At 39.3% G+C, this 23,501-nt stretch overlaps 1 protein-coding gene across 1 annotated transcript in view; it reads left to right on the top strand.

The window, feature by feature from the left end:
• Positions 1-23,501, top strand: part of PTPRM (protein tyrosine phosphatase, receptor type M) — a 633,774-nt gene that overhangs the window by 389,806 nt on the left and 220,467 nt on the right. Inside the window, 2 exon segments of the mRNA XM_023754237.1 lie at positions 21,988-22,261; positions 23,246-23,282. Coding sequence (XP_023610005.1) covers positions 21,988-22,261; positions 23,246-23,282 — 311 coding nt within the window.

Consider the following 23,501-nt stretch of genomic DNA (forward strand, 5'->3'; position numbering starts at 1 on the left):
GAAACCTGGCTCTTTTTTATTATGTTTTCACTCTAGAATCCTACAGTGATTAGTTGGACTTTTTACCACTGATGAGATATATACTAATTTTAGTCCACAGAGTCAAGAGTAAGAACAGAATAGGATTAGCTGATAGTGAAGTCACATTAGGGTAGAATCACAATTTGAAAAATCTACAATATTGTAGGAAATTATTTTTAATTTACTCTGTTGACTCACTCAACATAATAGCTCATATAAAGGATTTGGGATTGCCATTCATAGGTGTAGTTTATGAAAACACTATGGGATATGTAAAAGCTCTCTTCCAAATTTCGGTTATTATTACTGCTAGAACGTGATGCCATTGGCACCACCCAGAACCTCAGGGTTGGTTTGTGTTGATGACTGGTTGCATCTGAATGACCCAAGGCACACACTCATTAGACGGCTGTCCAAGACCCAGGTGTACCTGGCCACGGGTCATTCCTTTTTCACTCCGGAAGGCTGAGTTATTATTAAATGAAAGTTGACGCTCTGACCATGGCCTCTGCAACATCATTTTTTTCTGACAAATTTAACAGTTGCCCAGACTTAGCAACAGTGGGCCATGAGGACAGGAGTCTGTGTTCTACAGCAGAAGCACCACAATAAAATGAAAGGGTAAAGGTCACTCACCTCCAATGCCCCCTAACTGCAGGAAGCTGAAATCCTAGCCATGTCTCCAAACAGCCAGCTATTCCCTATTCTACTTTATTTCTATATAAACTCATTTTACATATTTTCTATTTCTGTTGCATTGTTCCTTCAAACCCTTTCTGTCAGACTTCCATCCACGTCTTTGTACCGATCTTTCCAAGTCTAAGTTTTCAAAAATACTCCTTCGGGCAATCTACCTTAGTCCTCTTCCCAAATCTCCTTCCCCTTATCTTTTTAAATTGTCGCCTGCATTTTAAACTACTGTTCCTATTTTCTGTCATATGTGTTGCCTAAAGAATTATTTTATTGTTGTTTTCATTTAAACCTTTCTAGTTGGTTTTGGAGATTTTTGAAGCCTTGCTAGTTCATTAATTATAGATATCTTCAGACTTCTTATTCTTATGCCTCTAACAATACAGATTCAGAGACTTGTCAGAGTATGCAAAATACGTAGCTTTCACCCCAGATCTCACATCATTTCATCAGGCCTGACTCTTTATCTCTTCTAAGATTTCAGTTTAGGTTGTCACATTTTCTTTCACAATTGTCATATTGCCTTATGTTCCAAGTTCAGCACTGCTCTGCTTTGATACTAGTAAACATCATCCTGTTATTAGCTTAATATCCCTGGAATTTGACAGGGTCACTTTGTATTCTGCCCCCTTTTATACCTTCATCCACCATGTTAGCATCTTAACATAAATAAATTTATGATCCATGTTCATTATCTAAATCCATAATGCTGCAATCAGTTTCATTTCTTATGGGACAATATTCAGTAAGTATTACAGGAAAATCCACTGTGGACACTGCCTTTATTGCAAGGATGCTTGTCTTGAACGGGTAAATTTTATTGCACAAATTTGGGAGAGGAAATTATCTCAATCTCACCTGTCAAAGATTTCGTACAGAAAAGTAAATATTCTCTGCAAGGAATTCATTATTATAGTACAACAAAATGGGACTGATTATCTATTGAGTAAATAGAAGACCAAGATAGCTAGAAAAACTAGTTTGAAGGGGGAAAAAAGTTTATAATACTCTCAAACTAAATGGGGTATATGAAAATTTTCCATTTCATTTAGTATTTAGAGAAATAAGAACTCTGATTAGGGAATCATAGGGCCCTAAAATATAAAGCCATAATGTAGATTAAAACATTTGAACACATCTGGAAATTTGCAAAATGCACATGTAATCAAACTGCAATACAAAAAAGCTTTTCCCAAATGATAACTACTAGAAGAAAGAGGGGAGATGAAAGTGAACATCTGTTGGCTTTCCTGGATTATTCACAGTATTATGTGTTCAAAAATACTGTCATTGTGTGATTTCCAAAACCCATTCTTTCAATTGATTTGATTTTTCTTTAATCCATATTCATTGGTGTTAAAATTCAGTGGTACTTCATTTGTGCTCTTCCCTAAGTAAGGTATTGATTCTGCTACAAGCACTCAGCTTGGTTAGTGCAGATTCTTGAAATTGCACTAAAGTCTCACTGTAAATGATTGTTGTCTTTTTATTGATCAACACTTCAGCTCTGTCACATACAATTATTTAAATCTGTAGTGGGCTAGGAAGAACACAAATTCCATCATTCCAGCTGGTAAACTAGCACCTAGGACAGAATTTTAATGTCTGTTCATAGATGCAATTTGTTTTCTTTAATAAGACAGGGAGAAACTCATTTAGAACCACCTCTTTCCTCTCTCTTCTCTCCACTGTTCATTACATGCAGACACAACCCAACACTGAAAACCCTTGTACTTTGGCATAAAAGAGCATCTCTAAATAAAGAATGAATTTAACACGAAGTTTACACAACAAAAATTCCCTCTGTGACTCTATTTATGATATAGATATGTCTGCAATATTCCTCGTTAATAATATGTTATACCTTCCAATGGTCTATATGCTTGAGAATCACATTTTTCAGCTTTAGGTGATGATGTTTTCAAATGACTCACTTTGGTTCTCACAACTTTGTTGCTTGAATTTGTTCATAAATGTTTTGGAGCTACGTGTCTTCTTAATTAAAACTCAGTGTTTGAAAATGTTTATTAATTAAACATTCTGATATTTCAGTGAAAAGTTAAAAAATTAAGTTCTTATTTTTTTAATCATTCATTCAGGAGATATTATTAAATGGGGGAAACATCTGTTACAGATTTGTCTGTCCATGGGGATGGGAGGTGGGCAATAAGCACATCAGCAACCCAAACATTAAAACCGATGCCTAAACCTGTGAATGTAAATTTAATTTATGGCACCCACTTTGTTGTTCTTCTAATAAAAGGAGCCCCAATTATTTTAATGTTGTACTCTCATTGTCATTGGTAACTTATTATACGATGGTTGTCCTCTCAACCAAATGCTTCCTCAATGGTTATATTTAAAAAGACACTTATGAATAATTTTTGTAGCTGAGAATCAGGGCAGCAAATAGGAACCTCACTACTTTATGAATAGGGAAGAGATAAGGGCATAAGGAATGAAGAAATATTTGCCTTACTTTTTAAAGGTTGTGTTCTACTTAAGATTTCAAATGAGACAAGACATATTTTCTATTATGGCAAGCATAAATATTTTATTCACCCAAAACCTTCTGGTTTTATTTATTTTTTATTTTTATTTTTGTTAACCCTCAGCCCAAGGATATTTTCCCCATTGATTTTTAGAGAGAGTGGAATGTAGGAAGGGGGAGAGAGGCAGAGACAGAGAGAGAGAGACATCGATGTGAGAGAGACAGATTGGTTGGTTGCTTCCTGCACATGCCCCAATCAGTACCAGGGATTGAACCAGCAATCCAGGTACATGCCCTCAACTGGGAATCAAACCCTTGACTCTTCAGTGCTTGAGCAGACACTCTAACCATGGAGCACCATCAGCCAGGGCAATACTTCTGATTTTAAAAAAGATGTGTGTCATATAATAACTTCAGTTTTATATATAAATCAAGGATTATTTTTATATAATATGTCCAGATTTTTATTTAATTGATTTTCCCTTGAATGCATTATTGTGGTAGACTTTGCAAATGTCTGTTAGTTTCATTTAATTCTATCATGTCTTTCCTTAAGCTGCTTTGCCTTACGTAGTTAACTAGGAAAATGTGAGCACATATTAAAGCCTCATTGTTAACTTCTAGCACCTGATTTACTCAAACTACTTATCAAATATTCTTTTGTAACAAACTAGACAGATAATTAGAAGTGTATTAAAATATGCTATTTTTTTCTCATTATCAAGTTATTTGTCCTTTGAAAAACCCATGCTGTTTTCTGAGGACAAGGTGAAGGACAAGTTTTCATTCCATTGAAGATAAATAGGCAGTATAAAGCAATTGTATTTATTTGAAGGTAATATGTTGCACTTCCTTAAATGTTTGATTTGATCCCAGGCTATATCGGGAATGAGATTTATTCTCCTCGTGGGCCATCAGCCTGCACTCTTGTCCCCAGGTGGTAGCACACAGCAGATTCTGTTACAGGGACTCAGCACGAGAGTGGGAGTCAGAAAGTCTGTAAAATGTGTCTCCTCAGATGGGACTGCGAAACAAATCTTTTGACAATAAAAGCAAGAAAAGAGATCATTGTTATTAATGAAAGGTAGAGATAAACATGCATTTTTGTTTTAAGAAGTTCCCTATGTTAGGAGTTAAAATTGTTGGCATACAATTTAATATGGTTTAGAAGTTGGATGTTATAATGTATAGACCAAATTTTTTTTTAAAGCAGCAGCAATCTTTTTGATTGTCTGCCACCTGTAAGTCCAAGGAAAAACATGTTCACTCCATTAACACTACCTTCTTGAACATCTCATTCTCTTCTGCTTCTTGCAAGGAACCTTTGAGTTATCAACATTATATGGTTCTTGGGAAGATTATGAGGTTACTTGGCTGATGTGGGTCAGGGTTGAGCATTGACCCAGGAACCAAGATGTCATAGGTGTGATTCCTGATCAGGGCACATGCCCCAGTTGCAGGCTCAATCCCTACTACAGTGCAAAACCTCACAATGAAAAGTTAGCCTTCAGATACAAAAATTCTGTTACATGCATATAAAAGTAGCTTCAGTTAACATTCACCTATTAGAAAATGATGTATAATTTCCAGATCTAAACAGCGCTGTACTCTCAATTAATTGGAAAATAAACTACTGTATTTATCAATAATTAGTAATCAATATCATTATTGCCTAAAATACAATATAGTGTCAGGTGTCACATGTACCCTTTTAGACACTCAGAGTCACCCTTTCTTCCTTTGGCATATTCTAAGGAAAAAAAACAATTCTAACTTTCAAATAATTACTCTGGGCCACATAATTTGTGGACTAAACTTTGAAATAAGACACATGATATAGGGAAGGAACATCCTCTTTGTAGTTAAACCTAATTTCAAATTCCAGCTCTCTCACCACTAGCTGTGTGGTCATTATAGATTTCCCAACACCTCTGAGCCTCAGGTTCCTCATCTTCCCAAAGCAGAGATAATGCCATTTTATGTCATGGAGTTGCTAGGATTACATTTACCAGATACTCACTAGGGTCCAAGCACTGTGCTAAGCTCTGGGGATGCAGAGGAGCTTGTGATGGCACTGAGCATACCATTCCAAGGCTCGAGGTAAGGAAAAAGGGTAAGGATGATCGACTCAGCCGCAGCAGGATAGATCAGAGGGGCAGGCACTGGAGGGGTTGAGGAGGCACAGCCTGCAGGTTGTGTGAGCCCTCCCGGCCTCCCTTTTCCATTGGACCCAGTTAGTATATAGCTACCTCTTAGGGCACAAAGGGAAGGGGTCTTGTAAATGCCAAATGCTAATATTTATTAGAAACAAGATTTAAAGAAATCAAAACCATTTAGTCCTTTATAGGGAAAAAAAAGAAAATATATCATATAATAATAAAAGCCTAATATGCTAAGTGTCCGTCATCCAGTAAGCCATTCAACCAATCAAAGCGTAATATGCTGATATGCTAAGGCTGCTCAACCGCTCGCTATGATGTGCACTAGCCACCAGAGGGCAGATAGTCGTCCGGTCGATCAGTTGCTATGACGTGCACTGACCACCAGGGGGCAGACGCTCAACACAAGAGCTGCCCCCTGGTGGTCAGTGCACTCCCACAGAGGGAGCACCGCTCAGCCAGAAGCTGGGCTCATGGCTGGCGAGCACAGCGGCAGTGGCAGGAGCCTCTCCCACCTTCGCAGCAGTGCTAAGGATGTCTGACTGATGGGATAGGCCCACAGCCTGCCAAGAGCGGGCCTAAGCCATCAGTCGGACATCCCCTGAGGGCTCCTGGACCTCTAGAGGGCGCAGGCCGGGCTGAGGGATGATTCCCCCCCCCCCCCCCACCACGAGTGCACAAATTTCATGCACTGGGCATCTAGTTTACTATGTTTACTAATCCAAGTGATTAGTAACCATTTAAAGTACTGTTACAGTGAATACTAGAACACTAAAAATTGACAATCTAGCTTATCAATGACTCTGATAATTCACAAATTGTCTGACTTTTTTAAATCCAAATTTGCATAAACAGTAAACATGTGGCATTATTTGGCTCTCTTGCTCAGAAGGAGCCTCTGGATCTTTCTCTTTTTGTTTCTCTCTTTCTTCCTTTTACTGCATTGCCCTAACTGCTTTGCCCTGATCCTGTGGTAGTCACCTTTGCAGTGATTATCAGATGTGTTGGGGTATGTATGCAAGGCCTATTGAATGATGTGGCAGGGTTTTGGCTTATTGAAAGCCAGAGTGCCAGTGCTTCTCTCAGCTCCTAAAGGAATGGCACCAGGACACTCAGTGGATGATTGTGACTGATTCTTGACCGGGGCCAGGGAAGAACCAAGGTTTTGATCATGCAATTTCTCATTCCTACTATGCCCAAAGGAACCTATGCTTGTCGCTGAAAAGATAAATGCCTGCGATTGGAACTAGAGATTACACGGATGCCCTTGAGTGTCATTTACAGTGGAGGCCATACATTATACACAACTGCCTCCCTAGTGGTCAAGCAGACAGTGCTGCGCATTCCCATCATACTGACCAGCAGCCCAGAAACCATCCGTCAGGTGAGGAAGGTGGACATGCAAGTTGATCTCCATTTTCCATGGACAACAGAGAGAGTTACATGCTGTTTCTTTCCCCCCATCGCTCTATAAATGTTAACAGTGGGACAATTTTAAACACCAAAAGGTTGCAAATGCCTTGAACTGAACAACTCATTGCCTTATGAATCTCAGAGCTGCTGTGCCATTTCTCTCAGGAACGGCTGGGTCTTCCCAATCACAGTGATTGATTCCAGTGAGTGTAAGGGACACATTGCTAGCAGTGTTCCAAGCTAAGACTGGTAACATTTGGGAGAGAGGATCTTGGAAATTTTGACAAAGATGGATTTGACTGTATAGATGCCTCACTTTCACTTTTTTAAGTTGTTAAAATCACATATTTATACGCAAGAAAATATTATAAGTTCTAAAAGACCGATAAAGTCACTTATGGGGCAGAGAGTGAAAGTTAATCCACTGCGCTGCTTAGACGCATAGCCTTTCAGAGCCCAGGAACAACTCAGAGGGCACCTGACCACTTGCCTCTCGTGACGCTGCTTCGTGGTCCTGTTTCAGGGAGAAGGGCACAGTCATATAATGACCTCTGTTTTGCATCATTCTCTTCAGCAGAACATTTTCTCAGCCAGTGCTTACAAATATATGCAATGTAATTCTTTATGATGAGAATACAGAAATACTGATTCACCTTCTATTTCATCAAAAACGATTTTAAGTGTATGTTATGTTTTATAATTTATTCTATAAAATATAATGCATAAATAAATATATATATGATGTTATTATATTATCCTGTGGTGGTTACTTGTATTTAGTTTTCAGTTACTTAATTAACACTTCATTCTTCAACCTGTAAATAGTAAAAAGATTACGAAGGGATGTTAGCTTTTTTCCATATCACCACATCCCTTTTGAGTTGTTCTCTATGTCCCAGATCTTTCACTCTCTACTTTTACCTTAAAGAATTTTCCTGTCTTGTGTCAGTGTTTTTTTTCTCTGCTCAATGAGACGTGCTAAGAGCTCTCTGCAATTATGAGCATCTCATTAAAATTCTTTCCTTTATAATAGTGAAAAGTGTTATTGGGAATTTTAGGGTTGACATTTGGCTATTATTCATTCATTCTTCATCCAGTCACCAAAAATCTATTGAATATTCTTATGTCCAGGTCACTGTGGTAGGATGATGATCAGTGCTGCAGAGGAAAGTCCAGGGCACTGTAACCGCATCTGACACAAGGGTGGTATCTCAACAAGGGAGTCAGAGTGTGCAGTTTAAGCTGAGACCCTAAGGAGAAGTAGCCAGTCGGGAACTGGAAGACAGGTATAGGCCCACCAAGGAGAGGAGCAACCTATGAAAAAGCCTAAGAGAAAGTAAAGAGAGGCAACAGTGGTCATGCAAGTAAATTCATATAAAACACACCCATGGTAAATGAGGTTTGACCAGCATGCAGGAGTATTGGATTTATGCATTTAAGCTGAAAGTGAGCATTTTCCTAGGTTAATCATTATGTAAAATGTATGTAAATAGAATAGGAAATGCAAAATGATTTTCATAATTTAGTCTCTATCATTCAGTAGCTCAAACCTAATTAAGTGTGCAATAAATGTTTATTGAATCGAACCTCTTTCTTAGCAGAAGTAATTATCACTGAAACTTTCATAGGTAAGAAGCTAAAGGTCTAAAACTGCCTTTTAACAAGTCAGAATATCTGGAAAAAGAAGGGTTTTAAATTTGCATTTTTATCTCTAAATAGAAGTTAAATACATTGACCCTTCCATATAATGCATATGCATAAAAGAATACCCTGCTTTTATCCTTAAATCAATCTCTGATGTTTTGTTAAATGAGAAGAGAAATTCAGAAAGACTCCTTCAAATAAGCCATTGCTACAAATTCAGATTCCATCAGGAAGGTGACTAGAATCTTGTGCACCTGTACCGACTCCTTTGAAGGCCTGCCTTTCTTCTCACCTCTCAGGGTCACTAACATATCTCCCTTTTCTCCTTTACTTCTCATCACCCCTCTGCTGCCTTCATTCTTACTGTTGCTTTTTCAGCTCTCCAATTCGTGCTCACACTGGGGCTGCAGGGATCTTTCATTCCCTTTAACAGTTCATCAGTTTTACCGTCGCCCTCAAGGTAAATCCAGCCTCAGACTGCTTCGTCTCTAATGGAAGGTGTCCATCATCTAGTCACTACCTGGGTCAGCCTCCCCTTCAAGACATCTGCCAGCTGCGGTCACATAAATATGTGCTCAGGCCTGAGAATATGCCAGGCTGCATTTGATGCTTCCTGAGCATGCAGTCTTCTCTCTTCTTCGCTCCTCTACCCCACCTCCGACACCTAACACACATGCACACATGCATACTCACACCCATATTCACACACATGCACATACTCCCTCTCTCACTTATTTGGTCACCCTTCAAGATGTAGCCCAAATGTCTACTTCCTGGGAGAGCCTCCTCTGGCCTTGCTGCCCCCTGGCCACCTCAGACTCCTTCACCTCGCTGTGTGGTGACTGCTTGCCCTGCTAAACTGCCAGCACCTTTAGGGCAGGCACTGCCCTCTGTGACTTAACATCTGAATTTCCAACCCTGGTTCTGCACTGGGCACAGCCCTGAATTCATGTTTTGTTTTGTTTTTTTAAGAAATAATTGGATTGTAAACAGATTTTTAATGGCACGAGCATATGATTGCATTTTCATCTTAGATCAGTCATTGGGGCAGGGACCTGGAGGAAGTAAATGGGCCCGTGTGCTTCTGGGTGGAAGGTTACTGGGTCATTTCAGATGGGGGCTCCGGCATGGCCCACAGAAACCCAGTGGTGTAGGTGGGAAGAAGGCTGGCAGGTAGTTCTGTGTGGCTCTCTCTGAGCTCCCTCCAGAGGATTGCAGTTTTACTTAGACTGAGTGGAATCTTATCTCTCTGGTGTAAATGATTCATAGGACATAATGCCTTAGGAAGATGGTATAACAGTTTAAAAGAGCATGTAGCAGGGACCAAAAGCCTTGGGTGGCATCTGGCTGTTGTTTGCTATTGTGTGGTCTAGGGCATCCTGTGGGCTCAGAGTCTTTCTATAATGGGAGTTTATATGCAGCTAACATATCTCACAGTGTCATCATGAAGATTACTATAAGTGAAAGTTCTTTTTAAACCGAAGTGCTAAAAAAGGGCAAAACTATCGAACAGACTGTCCAACCTATGAGGGAAGGTGGGGGGGGCGAGAGGGTAAGAGATCAACAAGGACTTGTATGCATTCATATGGACATAACCAATGGACACAGACAGTGGGGGGGTGAGGGCATGTGCTGGGGGGTGGGGCCGGCCAGGGAGAGGTCAATGGGGGAAAAAGGAGACTTATTTAATACTTCAAACAATAAAGAATTTAAGTTTAAAAAAGGAAAAAGCTGTAATATTAGATTTACTTAACAGAATATGTTGACTAGATTGCTGTTCAGTCTTTATTCCATTTATTTCTTGCTTTTTGTTAGATGCTTAAAATTTCTAATCATTACTGCCCTTTAAACTTATGCCAATACATTGTGATTATCACTTTAATAGGATCCATGTTCTAACAGTACAGTAACCCATATTTTGACAGTAATTTTTTAAATTGATATTTAGAGAGAGGAAGGAAGAGAGAGAAACATTGATTGTGAGAGAGAAAGATTGATCAGTTGCCTCCCATACACGTCCCGACCGGGGATCTAACCCACAACCTGGGTATGTGCCCTGACCAGGAAATGAACCGGCCACCCTCTAGTGTACGGGATGACACGCCAACCAATTGGGCCATATACCATCCAGGGCAGCAATAATTTTATGGAAGCAATAATTTTATGCAAGAAATGTTTTTTGTATTAATAATGTATATTCATTCTGTAAAATTGAAGTTTTAGAAGATCTTTTGTTCCATCAAAACACTGCGGAGATGAGAAGACATTGTTGATTGGAGAAATTACAAAAAAATAGTTATATCCTGGGAAATAAGGTACAGAGGTGTTAAGACCATAAAAATGAAACCAACCTCAGCATGGAGCTTGGTGATCCAGCATTTAAATCTGGCCCTTACTTTCTCTGTAATCTTGGGCAAGTTGTGTAACTTTTCTGAGTCTCGTTCTCCTCATCAATTAGATGTGAGTAATACTAATACTAATAGCTGCCTTAAAGGGTGGCCAGGAGAATTAATGACATGTAAGAAAGCTGTCAGGACAGCATCCACACAGATATTATCTGATCACTGTAGGAAAGCTTTTCTTATGTATCATTGACACTATTCAGGTCTGTAACGATAAAAACAACTTGTAATAACATGGTGTCTCCTTTCTGCCGTGCGTGTCTTAGGAAACATTCTAAGTTCTAGTACAATATTTCTGAACTTCAGTTATGATCTTCTGAGCAGCTTATGATAGGGGAGTAATAACTACAATAATAATCATTGTTGCTTGGATTGAGGAGCTCTAATGCGCCAGGCCCATGCCTGGTCCTTTCGGAAATGATTTGTGGCCATCCGGAGCAGATGCTTAGTCAGGTGCCAGCACCCCATGCCCTGATGAAGGAACTCAGACCTGGGGAGGTTAACAGGCATCCTGCTCTGACCCCACAGCTGTGCTCTCTCTGTGCAACCTTACCTGGCCTAGGCCCTGGGAGGTCACATTAGCCAGCAGAAGCTGGTTCCCTCCCAGGAGCTGCAAACCATAAGAGCATCTTAAACCTTTTGGGCTAAATGTTTTTTGTCACAATTCTTGAATTTGTTGAAAAGGTTCTATCCATGGCTAAAGATGTTTAAGGAAAGGAGGTCTAAATAGCTTACTTCCAACCTAAAATTTTCCCTTTTTCATTAAGGTACACATAATCACAAAGACCAGAATGTCATTCAGTGGTGAAATTTCAGTTTTATATTACTACATTGGCTTGGGTTTTTATTACTTGTTGTAGCTGAGTTGCTACTACGTGCATTAACAAACGGTGCTGAGTCCCTTATTACCATCACTACCTCCCTTCCCCCACCTGATTTTAGGTGAACTTTATTGTATTAAAAAATAATACTCTGGATTCCTTTACTGCCAAGAAACAAAGATCATTTTTATTAATGTTGCTTTTAGGATGATAATGTCAGTCATCTCTTTGAAAATTCATTTTGGAAACTAAGTTCGTTCCTCAAGACCCTTCAAAAGAAACTTTAAAAATGGCAGGGGAAGATAATAATAATAGAGTAGATGTATTTGAGTTTTTATACAATGAAACTTAATTTAACTTTCCCTCTAACTCCATTTCAGACTTGCTTTTGTTCATAAAAATACTGTGCATAGCTTTTCTTCGCTGATTTAAAAAAAACTTCTTCCACATAATGTCCTCTGAAGGATTCAGTATGAGGCCAGAGCACCAGTGTTATCACCAGGGCAGGTTCACAGGGAGAACAGACCCCCAAACTCAGGGGCACACCAGCCAGACCTCCTGTGGAGAAAGGCCAGCAGCCCGGCTGCCTGTGGACAGGGGAGGCAAGAAATGACCACCTCTCCCAAGAAATAACAAAACACATCTGCAATATTTTGATTTGACCTTAATGATTAAAATGGATATCAAATGAAATGCTAAAATTAAGAAATGATGCATCATTGTATAGAGGAGTGATTACAGGAGGTAGATGGAATAGTTCTCAATTTTCCTGGCAGAGATTCGGGGAGAGGGAGAGGGGACCAGAGACCAGAACTCTGAGTGTTTGCAGGCTGCTCTCCCTGCCCATCCCAAAGAGGAGCAATGCCTCCATTCTTGCTCCTCACCTCAGGCATCACAGGTGGCGGTGGGAGTCAACATAACTCCCCCTGGTTTCCTTGCCCTGCAGTGTAGTTCTGCCAGGAGCTGGGCAGTATGGAAATTGTGAGGAAAAATCTTGCTACTTTAGGGTTCCTCTTACAGTTATCCAGGGGCCTGCCAGGACTTCCTGAGCTGGCCCTCCCATGATCTTCAGTCTGCTCTGCTATTGATAAAGCATCATCTTGGGTTCTTGGAAGCTCAGCTGTTCTGGTGAGTCTGATGGGGAAAACTTGGAACTTGCAGGGGTTTTCTTTGTATAAGTGGTGGAGTGAATTGAAGCTACATTGGGAATATAAAGACCTTTTAGCCCTAGCTGGTTTGGCTCAATGGATAGAGTGCCGGCCTATGGACTGAAGGGTCCTAGTTTGGATTCATGTCAAGGGCATGTACCTCGGTTGCAGGCTCAAACCCTGGCCCCAGTCGGGGCATGTGCAGGAGAGACAACCAATGTGTCTCTCTCAGATGTTTCTCTCTCTGTGTCTCTCCCTCTCCCTCTCCCTTCCATTCTCTCTAAAAACAATGGAAAAATATCCTCAGGTAAGGATTAACAAAAAAAAAAATAAAATAAAACCTCTTTATTTTGGGGAGAAAGTTGGTGTCTGTAGGCAGTGCAGGAGCAGCCTTCAGATGTTCCTAGCAGTAGGAATGTTTAGGCATGAAGTTCAGGACAGATGTCCTCAATGAAGCAGATGCTGCAAGAGATTTCGTTGTACACATTGACACTCTCCTGTGTGTCCAATCACACTTTGTGCAATCTTTTCTGAGATCCTCATCACAATAGTTCTTGACTTTAGTGACCTGTTTCTAACACCCTCAGGCTGGGCTTCTTGAGGACAAGGACAGTCTGTGCCTTATTCCTCTTTTTACTCTTCCCTGTGTGCACAGGGCTTGATACCTGATAAATACTCTAGAATAGAATGATGGAAGAAACATGAATGAAATAATTTTCATTTGTTGATTTTACAACTTGCCTGATCTTGTACCAGTAATTATAAAATATTAGACCTGAAAAGGACATTAGTGGTCAGTCGCCAATAGTGGCAAAGCTGGAACCAGTTGCCTGTGGTGTGTGACTCCGGATCAGCATTCTCTGCATGCACCTGCTTTGGTGCACCTGCCTCGTTGACGGTGGCATTTGCATTTCAGCTCACCTGGCCTGCAGTATCGCTACTTTTAGGAACGGAAAGATTCTGAATTGACTATAATACAAACATATAATAATTAAGATATGCAATGTGGCTTTAATAGTATTCAGTTTCTCTTTTTATTCAAATCACTAGCACAATAAGAGAAAATGCTTTGTGTCAACAAGTAAAAGAAAGTTAAAATTTTTCAAAAAGAGAAAATGTTTTAATAATAATAGCTGACCTTGAATTATAATTTGTATGCAATTGTGATGAATAAATTAGGATAAACTTTAGTGCAACAAAATATGCAAAGAAAAATGTCTGTTAAAAAGGGGAGAAGTCACTCTTAAAGATGTTCCATTAGGACTAATTTACTAGAAATGTGGCGCCCGTTGTGAAGATTAATAACAGGTGGCCTTTACGGAGTTTCTCAGCCTGAGTCTAATGTCCTAGTTGCTCTTTTATTATCCCAAACCTCCATAACTAAAGGATTTTTCTTCCTGCCTTTTGTTCACAATATGGAACTATAATTGAGTTCATATTTCTCGCCCAACCTTTCAGCTATAATTAATATTTTATTATATCAGATTTTAACACTAACTAGCAGAGCAGCAGGATATTGGCCTGCATGCTCAGGCATGCTTCACACACACACACACACACACACACACACACACACACACACAGTAGTAACTTACAGATGCTACGCAGGCTCCTTGTGATGAATTATGGCTGAGAGAACATAAAGTATATTTGTGATGCCCTTCAAATATTCCACAGCAATTTATAGCCAATCGTATAAAAAAAATCAGGACAAAGAGAAATTAAAGTTGCTAACACAGAATATTCAGTCCCACAGATCTATTTATGCTGTGTGTGCTATGCAGTACCCATTGTCTGTGGAAAACGAGTTATCAGTCCTCGATTATGGTTCAGTGAACAGGACTATGTTAGGTCAGCCCCTCTCAGCTCCAGTGTTACATGAAGGACTCCAAGGAATCCTAGTCATGATAACAAACATAACCTTTCTTCCTAATTATAAACTGGTGGCAAAACTTTTAAAAATTAGTTCAATTGTACCAGGTTTTTGTATTAAATAGGTTGTCATTTTAGTAAATGCTGACAGGTTTAGGAATAGAATAAGCAGAAAGTAAATTCTGTGTTGTTACATGGCAACGAACCTTAATTAAACATTTATTTCTCATGCATTGCATATAGTTTATACTTTCATTTGCCCTCATCCCCAAATATTAATCTTCAGTATGATATTAACACTAATCTCTATTTTTTAGAATAGATGGTTTTTACCAAAAATTGCCAATCAAGCTAAAGGTCACTATAGGTACCATGAAATGAACACTATTCCAAGTCCTTGAAATAGTCAGAAGTGCCCACTGTAAAGTTTTAGCAAAGCAACAATGAAATGGATTATTACATTCCTCTCTCACTCAGCCACCTGTTCTGTTATCCAGTGGGATAACCCTCCAATAGTTTATGCTGATAAGAAGTAGAATAAGTGAATAAGAAAAATAGATGTCCAACTAAGGGTTTAATCTGGAAATGAATTAGGATAGAAATTTTTAAGTCAACTTCAAATCTGCAGCAGGCTCTCCCTCAGAGTTTTCAAAGTTTGAAAAGACCAAAAACATTTTATCACAGGCCTCTAGTTCTATATAAATGGAGATTTCCTGTTCTCCATGTAGAAGCTTTAAAGTGTTGTTATAGAAAAGCATAGCATAAATTAAACTTTAAGTTAAATTTCATTCCCTAAGAAAGTTATGATATAGTGATGTCACATCTTTGGCAGATTCATCTTCACTGTGGATTGTGCCTTCATATTGCAAATGCCGTAGGAAGATTTTATGTTACTTTAAATTCCAGAATAATGGTGGAACCAGGCTAGGAATGGTGTGACTTTAATAAACTACGGGAGAATGACTAACACATTAAAAGGATAATAGAATTCTAATTCAGCTCACTAAGCTAGAAACTTCTGCTTGGTTTTTATTCTTGAGGATTTGTGGGGGGTTTTAATCACTTCTTAAAGAAAAAAAATTTTAAAAACATCAAACAGTGAGATTTTCAAATATACTTTTGAGATTACAATTGTGGTTGCAAACCTTTTATAAAGTTCATTAGTGAAATGATGGTAATTGTACAAATGAAAAACCTATCAGTCATAAAGTGCTGGCAAGGTACCATTGACCTAGGTGCCAATAATGTGTTAATCTCCATCAGAGAGACAGCAGTGTGTGGCAATTGGTCAGCAGATAAGATTTAGCTATTTTTCATTAGTGCTTGAACTTTGATAAAGGGAAATAGAAAAGAGCTTCTTGACCTTTCAGGGCTTAAATTATTAAAGAGCAAATAGATTTGAGGTCGGGATGCTTGCAAATCGAATTTGTCTTGTGAGCAAGGATGAAAAGACATTTTGAGTTTGAAATTGCTCTAGTCAACTTAGTTCTTCCTTTAATATATCTGAAGATGAGTAGATGGTAGCCATTTAAAAAGTAATATATCTGCCCTGGCCGGTTTTGCTCAGTGGATAGAGCGTCGGCCTGTGGACTGAGGGGTCCCAGGTTCGATTCCGGTCAAGGGCACGTGCCTTGGTTGCGGGCACATCCCCAGTGGGGGGTGTGCAGGAGGCAGCTGATCGATGTTTCTCTCTCATTGATGTTTCTAACTCTCTATCCCTCTTCCTTCCTCTCTGTGGAAAATCAATAGAATATTTTTTTTTAAAAAAAGTAATATATCTGTAATACAGTACATAGTTTAACATACCAGCTGGCTAAAATGGAGGCCCATTGCATGATCATTTAATTCTCAAATTTTCATCTACCCTTCATAAAATCATTGCTTAGAAAAGCTAATTTTATTCATCCATAGTCTGATGGTATTTAAATTACAAGACAAAATTTTCTTTTATTAGGAAATGTCAAATGTCATAGTGTTCTAGTTAAAGTAGATCAGGGCCTGGCACAGAGTAGGTGCTAAAAATATTTAGTCAATACAGTAGTAAACAGATACACAGCACACATAGTAGCAAAGTTAGGGGGTAATGATGGAAAGTGAGAAATGGAGGTGAGCTCAGAGGGTAGAGAAAGCAGAGATGCAGCTTTTGATGTTCTCAAGGTTCGTTATTTCATTGTGGGCTATCCAAGATAAACTTACAATCATACCAGCATCCTCATATCAAAAAACTTTTCTCACGGTAATTTCCTCTTCTATTAGCTCTTGGGTATTCAGGAAATGAATACAAAATAAACTTAGTATTGAATTGTAGTTAAGCAAAGCATATTTGTGAATACCAGTGTATTTCTTCCTTACTACTACATATAATATAGAGAGAATAGAAATTACTTCGGGATTATATTATGCTTTCAAAAATATGTATTTCATGACCACTTCATTCTAAGTGTCATGAGATTCAGAAATGATTAAATCATAGACCTCCTCCTCCAGGAACTTATAAGGCTTTTGAAAATATTGATAAAAAGGACACAAATAGCTACAAGCCTTTACGGAAAACATGTTTCTGGGAGTTTGGCTCAGAGCACGAGTGCATCGAAATGGGGGAAGAGATTGTAAATCCCTGAGAGAGGTCATGAAAGGACCTCGGACTTTTTATGAGGTAAGGCCATCTGCTGAGAGCGACAAAAGATTTCTGTGTGTTGGGAAAAACAGCATTTAAATAACAAACTCAGGTCCAGGCCAGGGTGAAGGAATAGAGGAAAGATGTTTGTGGTAGGAGAATTCCAGACTCGGATCTGTGAAAGGTCCAGAGTGGCTCTGCTAATCTTTTATCTAGCAGTTAGAATCAGGAGGGCGCTCCCTGCAGGTTGAGAAGTGAGTGATCACTGTCCCATGTGCCATTGATGAGGTTTCTGGGAGGGAGCAGGAGTTGGAGAAGACACCAGCCTGTCACTGCAGATCCAGGAGTCTCCATCCTGGAAATCGTTAATGACACGATTAGTACAGATGGGAGAAGAAATTGAGGTCAAAGCTATAATTACCATCTATAGCTCCCTTGATTTGACAAATCAGAGAGAATCTCTCTACACAATACTCAAATTGGTTATGAGGAAGTAGAAAATTCCTGTCTTAACCAGGAATTTTTAGCAGGCCATGCTAGTACTGTCTTGCTGATGGTCAAGAAATGACATCTACTTAATTAGCTTTGTGCTCCAAATGAATGAACACTTCACCTTTGAATTTTAGTTTTCTCATCTTAAAATGGGAAAATAAAACCTGCATGTGGGAGCCCTGGCTGGGGAGCTCAGTTGGTTAGAGCATCTCCCATTATGTCAAGGTTGCAGGTTCCATCCCCAGTCAGGGCATATACAAGAATCAACAGATAAATGTATCAATAAGTGGAACAACAAATTTATGTTTCTCTCTCTCTTTCTCTGTCTCTCTCTCTCTCTCTCTCTCTCTCTCTCCCTCTCTCCGTCTCCCTCTCTCCCCACTTCCTCTCTTTCTCTAAAGTCAATAAATAATTGATGGCCTAGTTTTTCTTGTATAGAATTATTCCCCAGGTATATTCATATTTCCACTTCCTGGAAGTTGTTAAAGTGAAATTTTGAAATTCATATAGTATAGAAAATAAATTGGAAAAACTGACTGGTAGAAGGAGCCAATGCTGTCAATTATTTTATTTAATGGAGAATCCCTTTGCAAAGCAATTGATTCCTTTAATATATCCTTTTTGTGGTAATAATTTTTATATGCTGCATAAAAAATTACGAATAAAAAATATAAAATGCGCCATAGAAATCCATCTAATTATCTCATTTCATAGGAAAAAAAATAAGACCCAAAGATATTAATTTAAAACCTCAGTTGTTGGCAGAATTAGGGTTAGAGCCTAGATTGATGTATATGCCATGGTCTCCCACCCCTATTAAATGCATTTTGAGAGAAAAGTCACACTTTCTCACTGCTGTTTGTATTTATTGGCATAACTTCTTTCTGGGCCAGCTGTCACCTGTGATGAAACTATGGTCTTTTGCTTTGGCCTTGACTCTTTACTCTTGCTATTCTGTGATCTGATACTCTTGTTAATATTTGTTGAATAATCAACTACACCAAAAATTCATAGCTATAAACAACCTTTCTATTTTGTCATGATTTGGGGGCCAGGAAAAGCTGACTGGGAAGTTCCTACTTGGGGTCCCTAATGGGCTGCTATCATCTGAAGGCTCAGTGGTGTGGCCTTCCAAGATGGCACACACACATGGCTCTTGGTGATGCTGACTGTTGCCTAAGAGCTATTCCAGACTGCCATGCAGAGTGCCTGCCTGTGGCCTCCCTAGGGTGGGAGGTCCAGTGTCATTGGACCACCTACATGGTGCCTGGCTATTTTCCCAGCTAGCTTCCCTGGGGAACCAGATTGAAGATTCCTGGCCTTCTCTGACCAAAGCCTTGAGATTTACACATTGTCTCTCTGTTATACTCTGTTGGCTGAATGTAGTAATTAAGGTGGGCCAACCCAATTCTTGATGGGAGAAATTTTAAGTAATTTGTAGATATAGATATAGATATAGATATAGATATAGATATAGATATAGATAGATATAGATAGATATAGATAGAGATATAGATATAGATATATTTTTTAATCCTCACCTGAGGATATGTTTTATTGTTTTTAGAGAGAAAGGGAAGGAAGGAGGGAGGGTGGAATATTGATCAGTTGCCTCCCATTTTCTCCCTGATTGGTGATCAAACCTGCAAACTAGGTATGTGCTCTGATCAGGAGTCAAACCCGCAACCTTTTTGGCATGGGACGACATATCAACTAACTGAGCCACTGGCTAAGCTGCAGATATAAAGTAGCCACATCTGACTGTAGCTGTAAGAAGTCGGGGAGAAAGGGTAAGAAATCAAAGTCCACTTTACCTCTATTGTGTTCCTTTTGTGTTGGATACATCATTCAGTTAGAATTCTACCAGATTTGTAGAGCATCTATACTAATAATAGAGGAATATGCAAATTGTCTGGGACTCTGTCACAGTAACGACCAAATAGCAGGCTGCATGGGGCAACAAGGCCAGCATGGGGGTTAGTGAGGGACAACCAGAGGACTGAACATCAGGCTGCGTCTGGTGACGAGGCCGGCAGGGGGGCAGTTGGGGTGAACAGGCTTGCAGAGGGGGGCAGTTGGGAGCGACCAGGCCAGCAGGGGGGGCAGTTGGGGGCAACAAGGCTGGCAGGGGAGGCAGTAAGGGGCGATCAGGCCAGCAGGCAGAGGTGGTTAGGGGAGATCAGGCTGGCAGGGGGGACAGTTAGGGGAGATCAGGCAGGCAGGCAGGTGAGAAGTTAGGATCCAGCGGTTCTGGATTGTGAGAGGAATGTCTAACTGCCAGTTTAGGCCTGATCCCTGGGATCGGCAGTCAGACATCCCCCGAGGAGTCCCAGATTGGAAAAGGTGCAGGCTAGGCTGAGGGGACCCCCCACACCATGCACGAATTTCGTGCACTGGGCCTCTAGTGTTATATAACCAAAAGTCTCTGATGTTAGGAAGTGAGAGTTGTATTACTTTTTTTTTTTTAAGTTTACATCACTGCTCAGAATTCACTGTATCATTACACTGTAAACATGCTGGACTATCTGTGTTCTGAGCAATTATTTTGATGTTCTACATCTACAACAATTGATTTTTGTTTAGACAGAATTATAAACTGAAGGGCAGCTACATTGCATTAACTAATGCGCTAAGTGGTTGTACTCCAGAAACAGGTAATTTCACTGAGGCCAAATTCAGAGTTCACAGGGACGAGAGCCTAAAGAGGGACCTCTCTAGGCCTTCCCCAGGCCTATGGGCATGGTAGGCATTAATGAGTTCTCAATACTGAGCAACTCCAGCATTACAGCATTATTCAATGGAGAAACAGTGCTTCTCTGGTATGGTGAGAAAAAGATATATCTTTTTGCCAGAAGGACTTGAATTGAGTTTGGGTTGTTTTTTTGTTTTGTTTTGTTTTAATTTATTTTTATTTTTGAAAGTATTAACAGATGTTCTGCTTTTTTCCCCCATTAACCTCCTTCACTCCACTCCAGCCCCCTCTCCAGCCATACCTTCACCACACTATTATCTGTGTCCATGCATACAAGTTCCTTGGTTGATCTCTTGCCCCTTCCCCTCTTCCCTCTGAGATTCATCAGTCTATTGCATCCTTCCATGTCTCTGGATCTAGTTTGTTTGTCAGTTTATTTTGTTCATTAGATTCCACATATAAGTGAGGTCATGTGGTATTTGTCTTTCTCTGACTGGCTTATTGGATTCAGTTTTTGAAAGCTGTTATCAAGGTTTAGTTTTTCTCAGTATTAGAAACTTTTTTTCAACAAAACACACAATTATTCATCATTCTAGTAAATGTATATATCTTATTAAGTTTGTCCTTTCCAGCTTTTTTCCATTCTCTTCAGGATACTTCAAAATTCAAAGACATTGAAGGGGCAGGGAAGGGAAAGTGGGAAATCCACTCCTCCGTGAGGTATCTATCCTTGCAGGCATCTTCGAAGGATGATCATTTCCATCTTATCGTTATATATAATTCAAGTAGCCCTGTTCATCACTTACTCTTAGAAACTGCTTATAACTCCAAGGCCTTGGCATTTGAAATTCCAGTCCTTTTATCTGATATTCTTGTGCCATCTCTTTCCTCTGCCTGAATATGGGGAAGGGCAAAGGAATATAAGAAAATATTGAAGTCAAACCTTAGTTAACACGAGTCATTACACATTATACTTTTGACTTGTTAAAACTTCACATGAATTCATACAAGTGTCATTGATGAAAATAATACATTGCCTTTAAAAATAAACTTACAATTAATATAATTCTGTTTATTAGGTAAACTGGATTAATTTTCTACACCAAGCATGTCAAACTCATGGTCCGTGGGTCACATGCCTCATTTATTTGGCTGGTGTTAGCCTTTGCGTTTGAAATGCTTGGTCTACACATTCATCTTCGATCACATGTAAGAAAAGTAGTATTTTAGTGTCCAGCTCCCATAAACAGCAGAGATTGTTACGTAAAACTTCAGTAATTATGTAAATTTTGTTTCCCTCAATAGATTGTATTATTTGGGATGAGAGAGTTGTGTGAAAGATTAAGCACTTTCCCTTTCTCATTGAGCAAGTGTTGTGTGTGTGTCCATTATGTACTAAGCACTTATTATTGACTATATCCTATATATTGTTTATTTTGGATATCCTGTGGGTCCACACAATCAGAGGCAAAGGGCGTAAGCTCAGTTATTATAAAATATCACTGATAATTCTCTCCTTTTTTAGTGTCTACCAAATAGTTGTTGAGGAAGAACGTTCTCGAAGAACTAAAAAGACAACAGAAATCTTAAAGTGCTACCCAGTGCCAATTCACTTCCAGAACGCCTCTATCCTGAACTCACAGTACTACTTTGCTGCAGAATTCCCAGCAAACAGCCTGCAAGCAGCTCAGCCTTTTACTATTGGTGATAACAAGACATACAATGGATACTGGAACACTCCTCTTCTTCCCCATAAAAGCTACAGAATTTATTTCCAAGCTGCTAGCAGAGCCAATGGGGTAAGTTATATAGATGGCTGTTCACTTAGGCTATTTAGGGTTATGAATGTGAACATAGATTAAGTAAGAAAGTAGTAAGAAATAGTTATGCTTTTGTGTGTTTTGACTGAAACAAATGTGGGGTTTTTTTCCACTTTTTAAAATTATTTTCACCTACAGAAATGTATGGGAAGAAATGAATATATTCATATTTGTTTTGGTAAAAAAGAATATATTGTCAACATGATGGTTTTTATTTTCAGATTTTACTTATTATGAAAAGTTGGCTAGTAATTCTGCTTAGCTTACTATTTTACAGGAAAATAGTATAGCTACAACACATACATTCAACTCATTTAAACTCTTGTGAGATTCACAACATCTGTCTTTTCAGCATATTCTGTCCCGTTTCTTCAAATCCACAAGAGTTTATGCTTCCTATAACTGTGACTAAATTAGGTACCTTTTTTTTCCCAAGAGAAAACAGCTTTAAAAAGATGAGATGTTAACAAAATAAAATCTATCGAGTTGTTTTGAAAAGTTTCCCTTTCCTGTTCAGACCAATGCAGAACTCTGATAAGATAGTACAGTCTCCTAGAAGGCAGGTTTCCCAGATGTGACCGTGGTTTGCCTCCTGCACAGCAAGGGTCTAGGTGTCCTCCCTGACTTGACCTTGCCTGTGAAGACAGAGGACATCTGGGACAGAGATCTCCAGCAGTGCTTGCACAGGGAGCAAGTGAGGGTCTGCAGTAGGAGGCCAGGGGCCACCAGGCAGAGACATTTTTGAGTTAGCTCCTAGCTCCTTATCTGCTCCAGAAATGCCCACCCATCTGGGCTGGAGCCAGAAGGTGTATCTGAGCTTGGTTCAAGGAGTGACCATCATGTGATTAACGCTCTAGGACTAATGAGACCTTTCATTAACAGTTTTTACATAGAACTGCAGATACTTGCATTTGTTTTAAATAAAACATGAATAGTGATTTCCCCCCTCTTTATTTGACACAGGAAACCAAAATAGACTGTGTTCGAGTGGCCACAAAAGGTAGGTTGAAATTGTGGAATGCTCTCCTAATGTATTTCCTTTAAGATTTTAGAGGGTATTTCAAAACTTCTTGGAATATTAAATTCATTGAAATGTGTGCATGTGTGTGTGCATGTAGGTATGTATTAGGAACTAATGGCAGTTAATATTGACTGGCAGTTAACATTAACATTAAAATGCTTCTTAAAATAAGTGGTCCAAGCAGTTTTCAATGGTTAT

This window comes from Myotis lucifugus, unplaced genomic scaffold, assembly GCF_000147115.1.
Source record: "Myotis lucifugus unplaced genomic scaffold, Myoluc2.0 scaffold_58, whole genome shotgun sequence".
Taxonomy (NCBI): Eukaryota; Metazoa; Chordata; class Mammalia; order Chiroptera; family Vespertilionidae; genus Myotis; species Myotis lucifugus.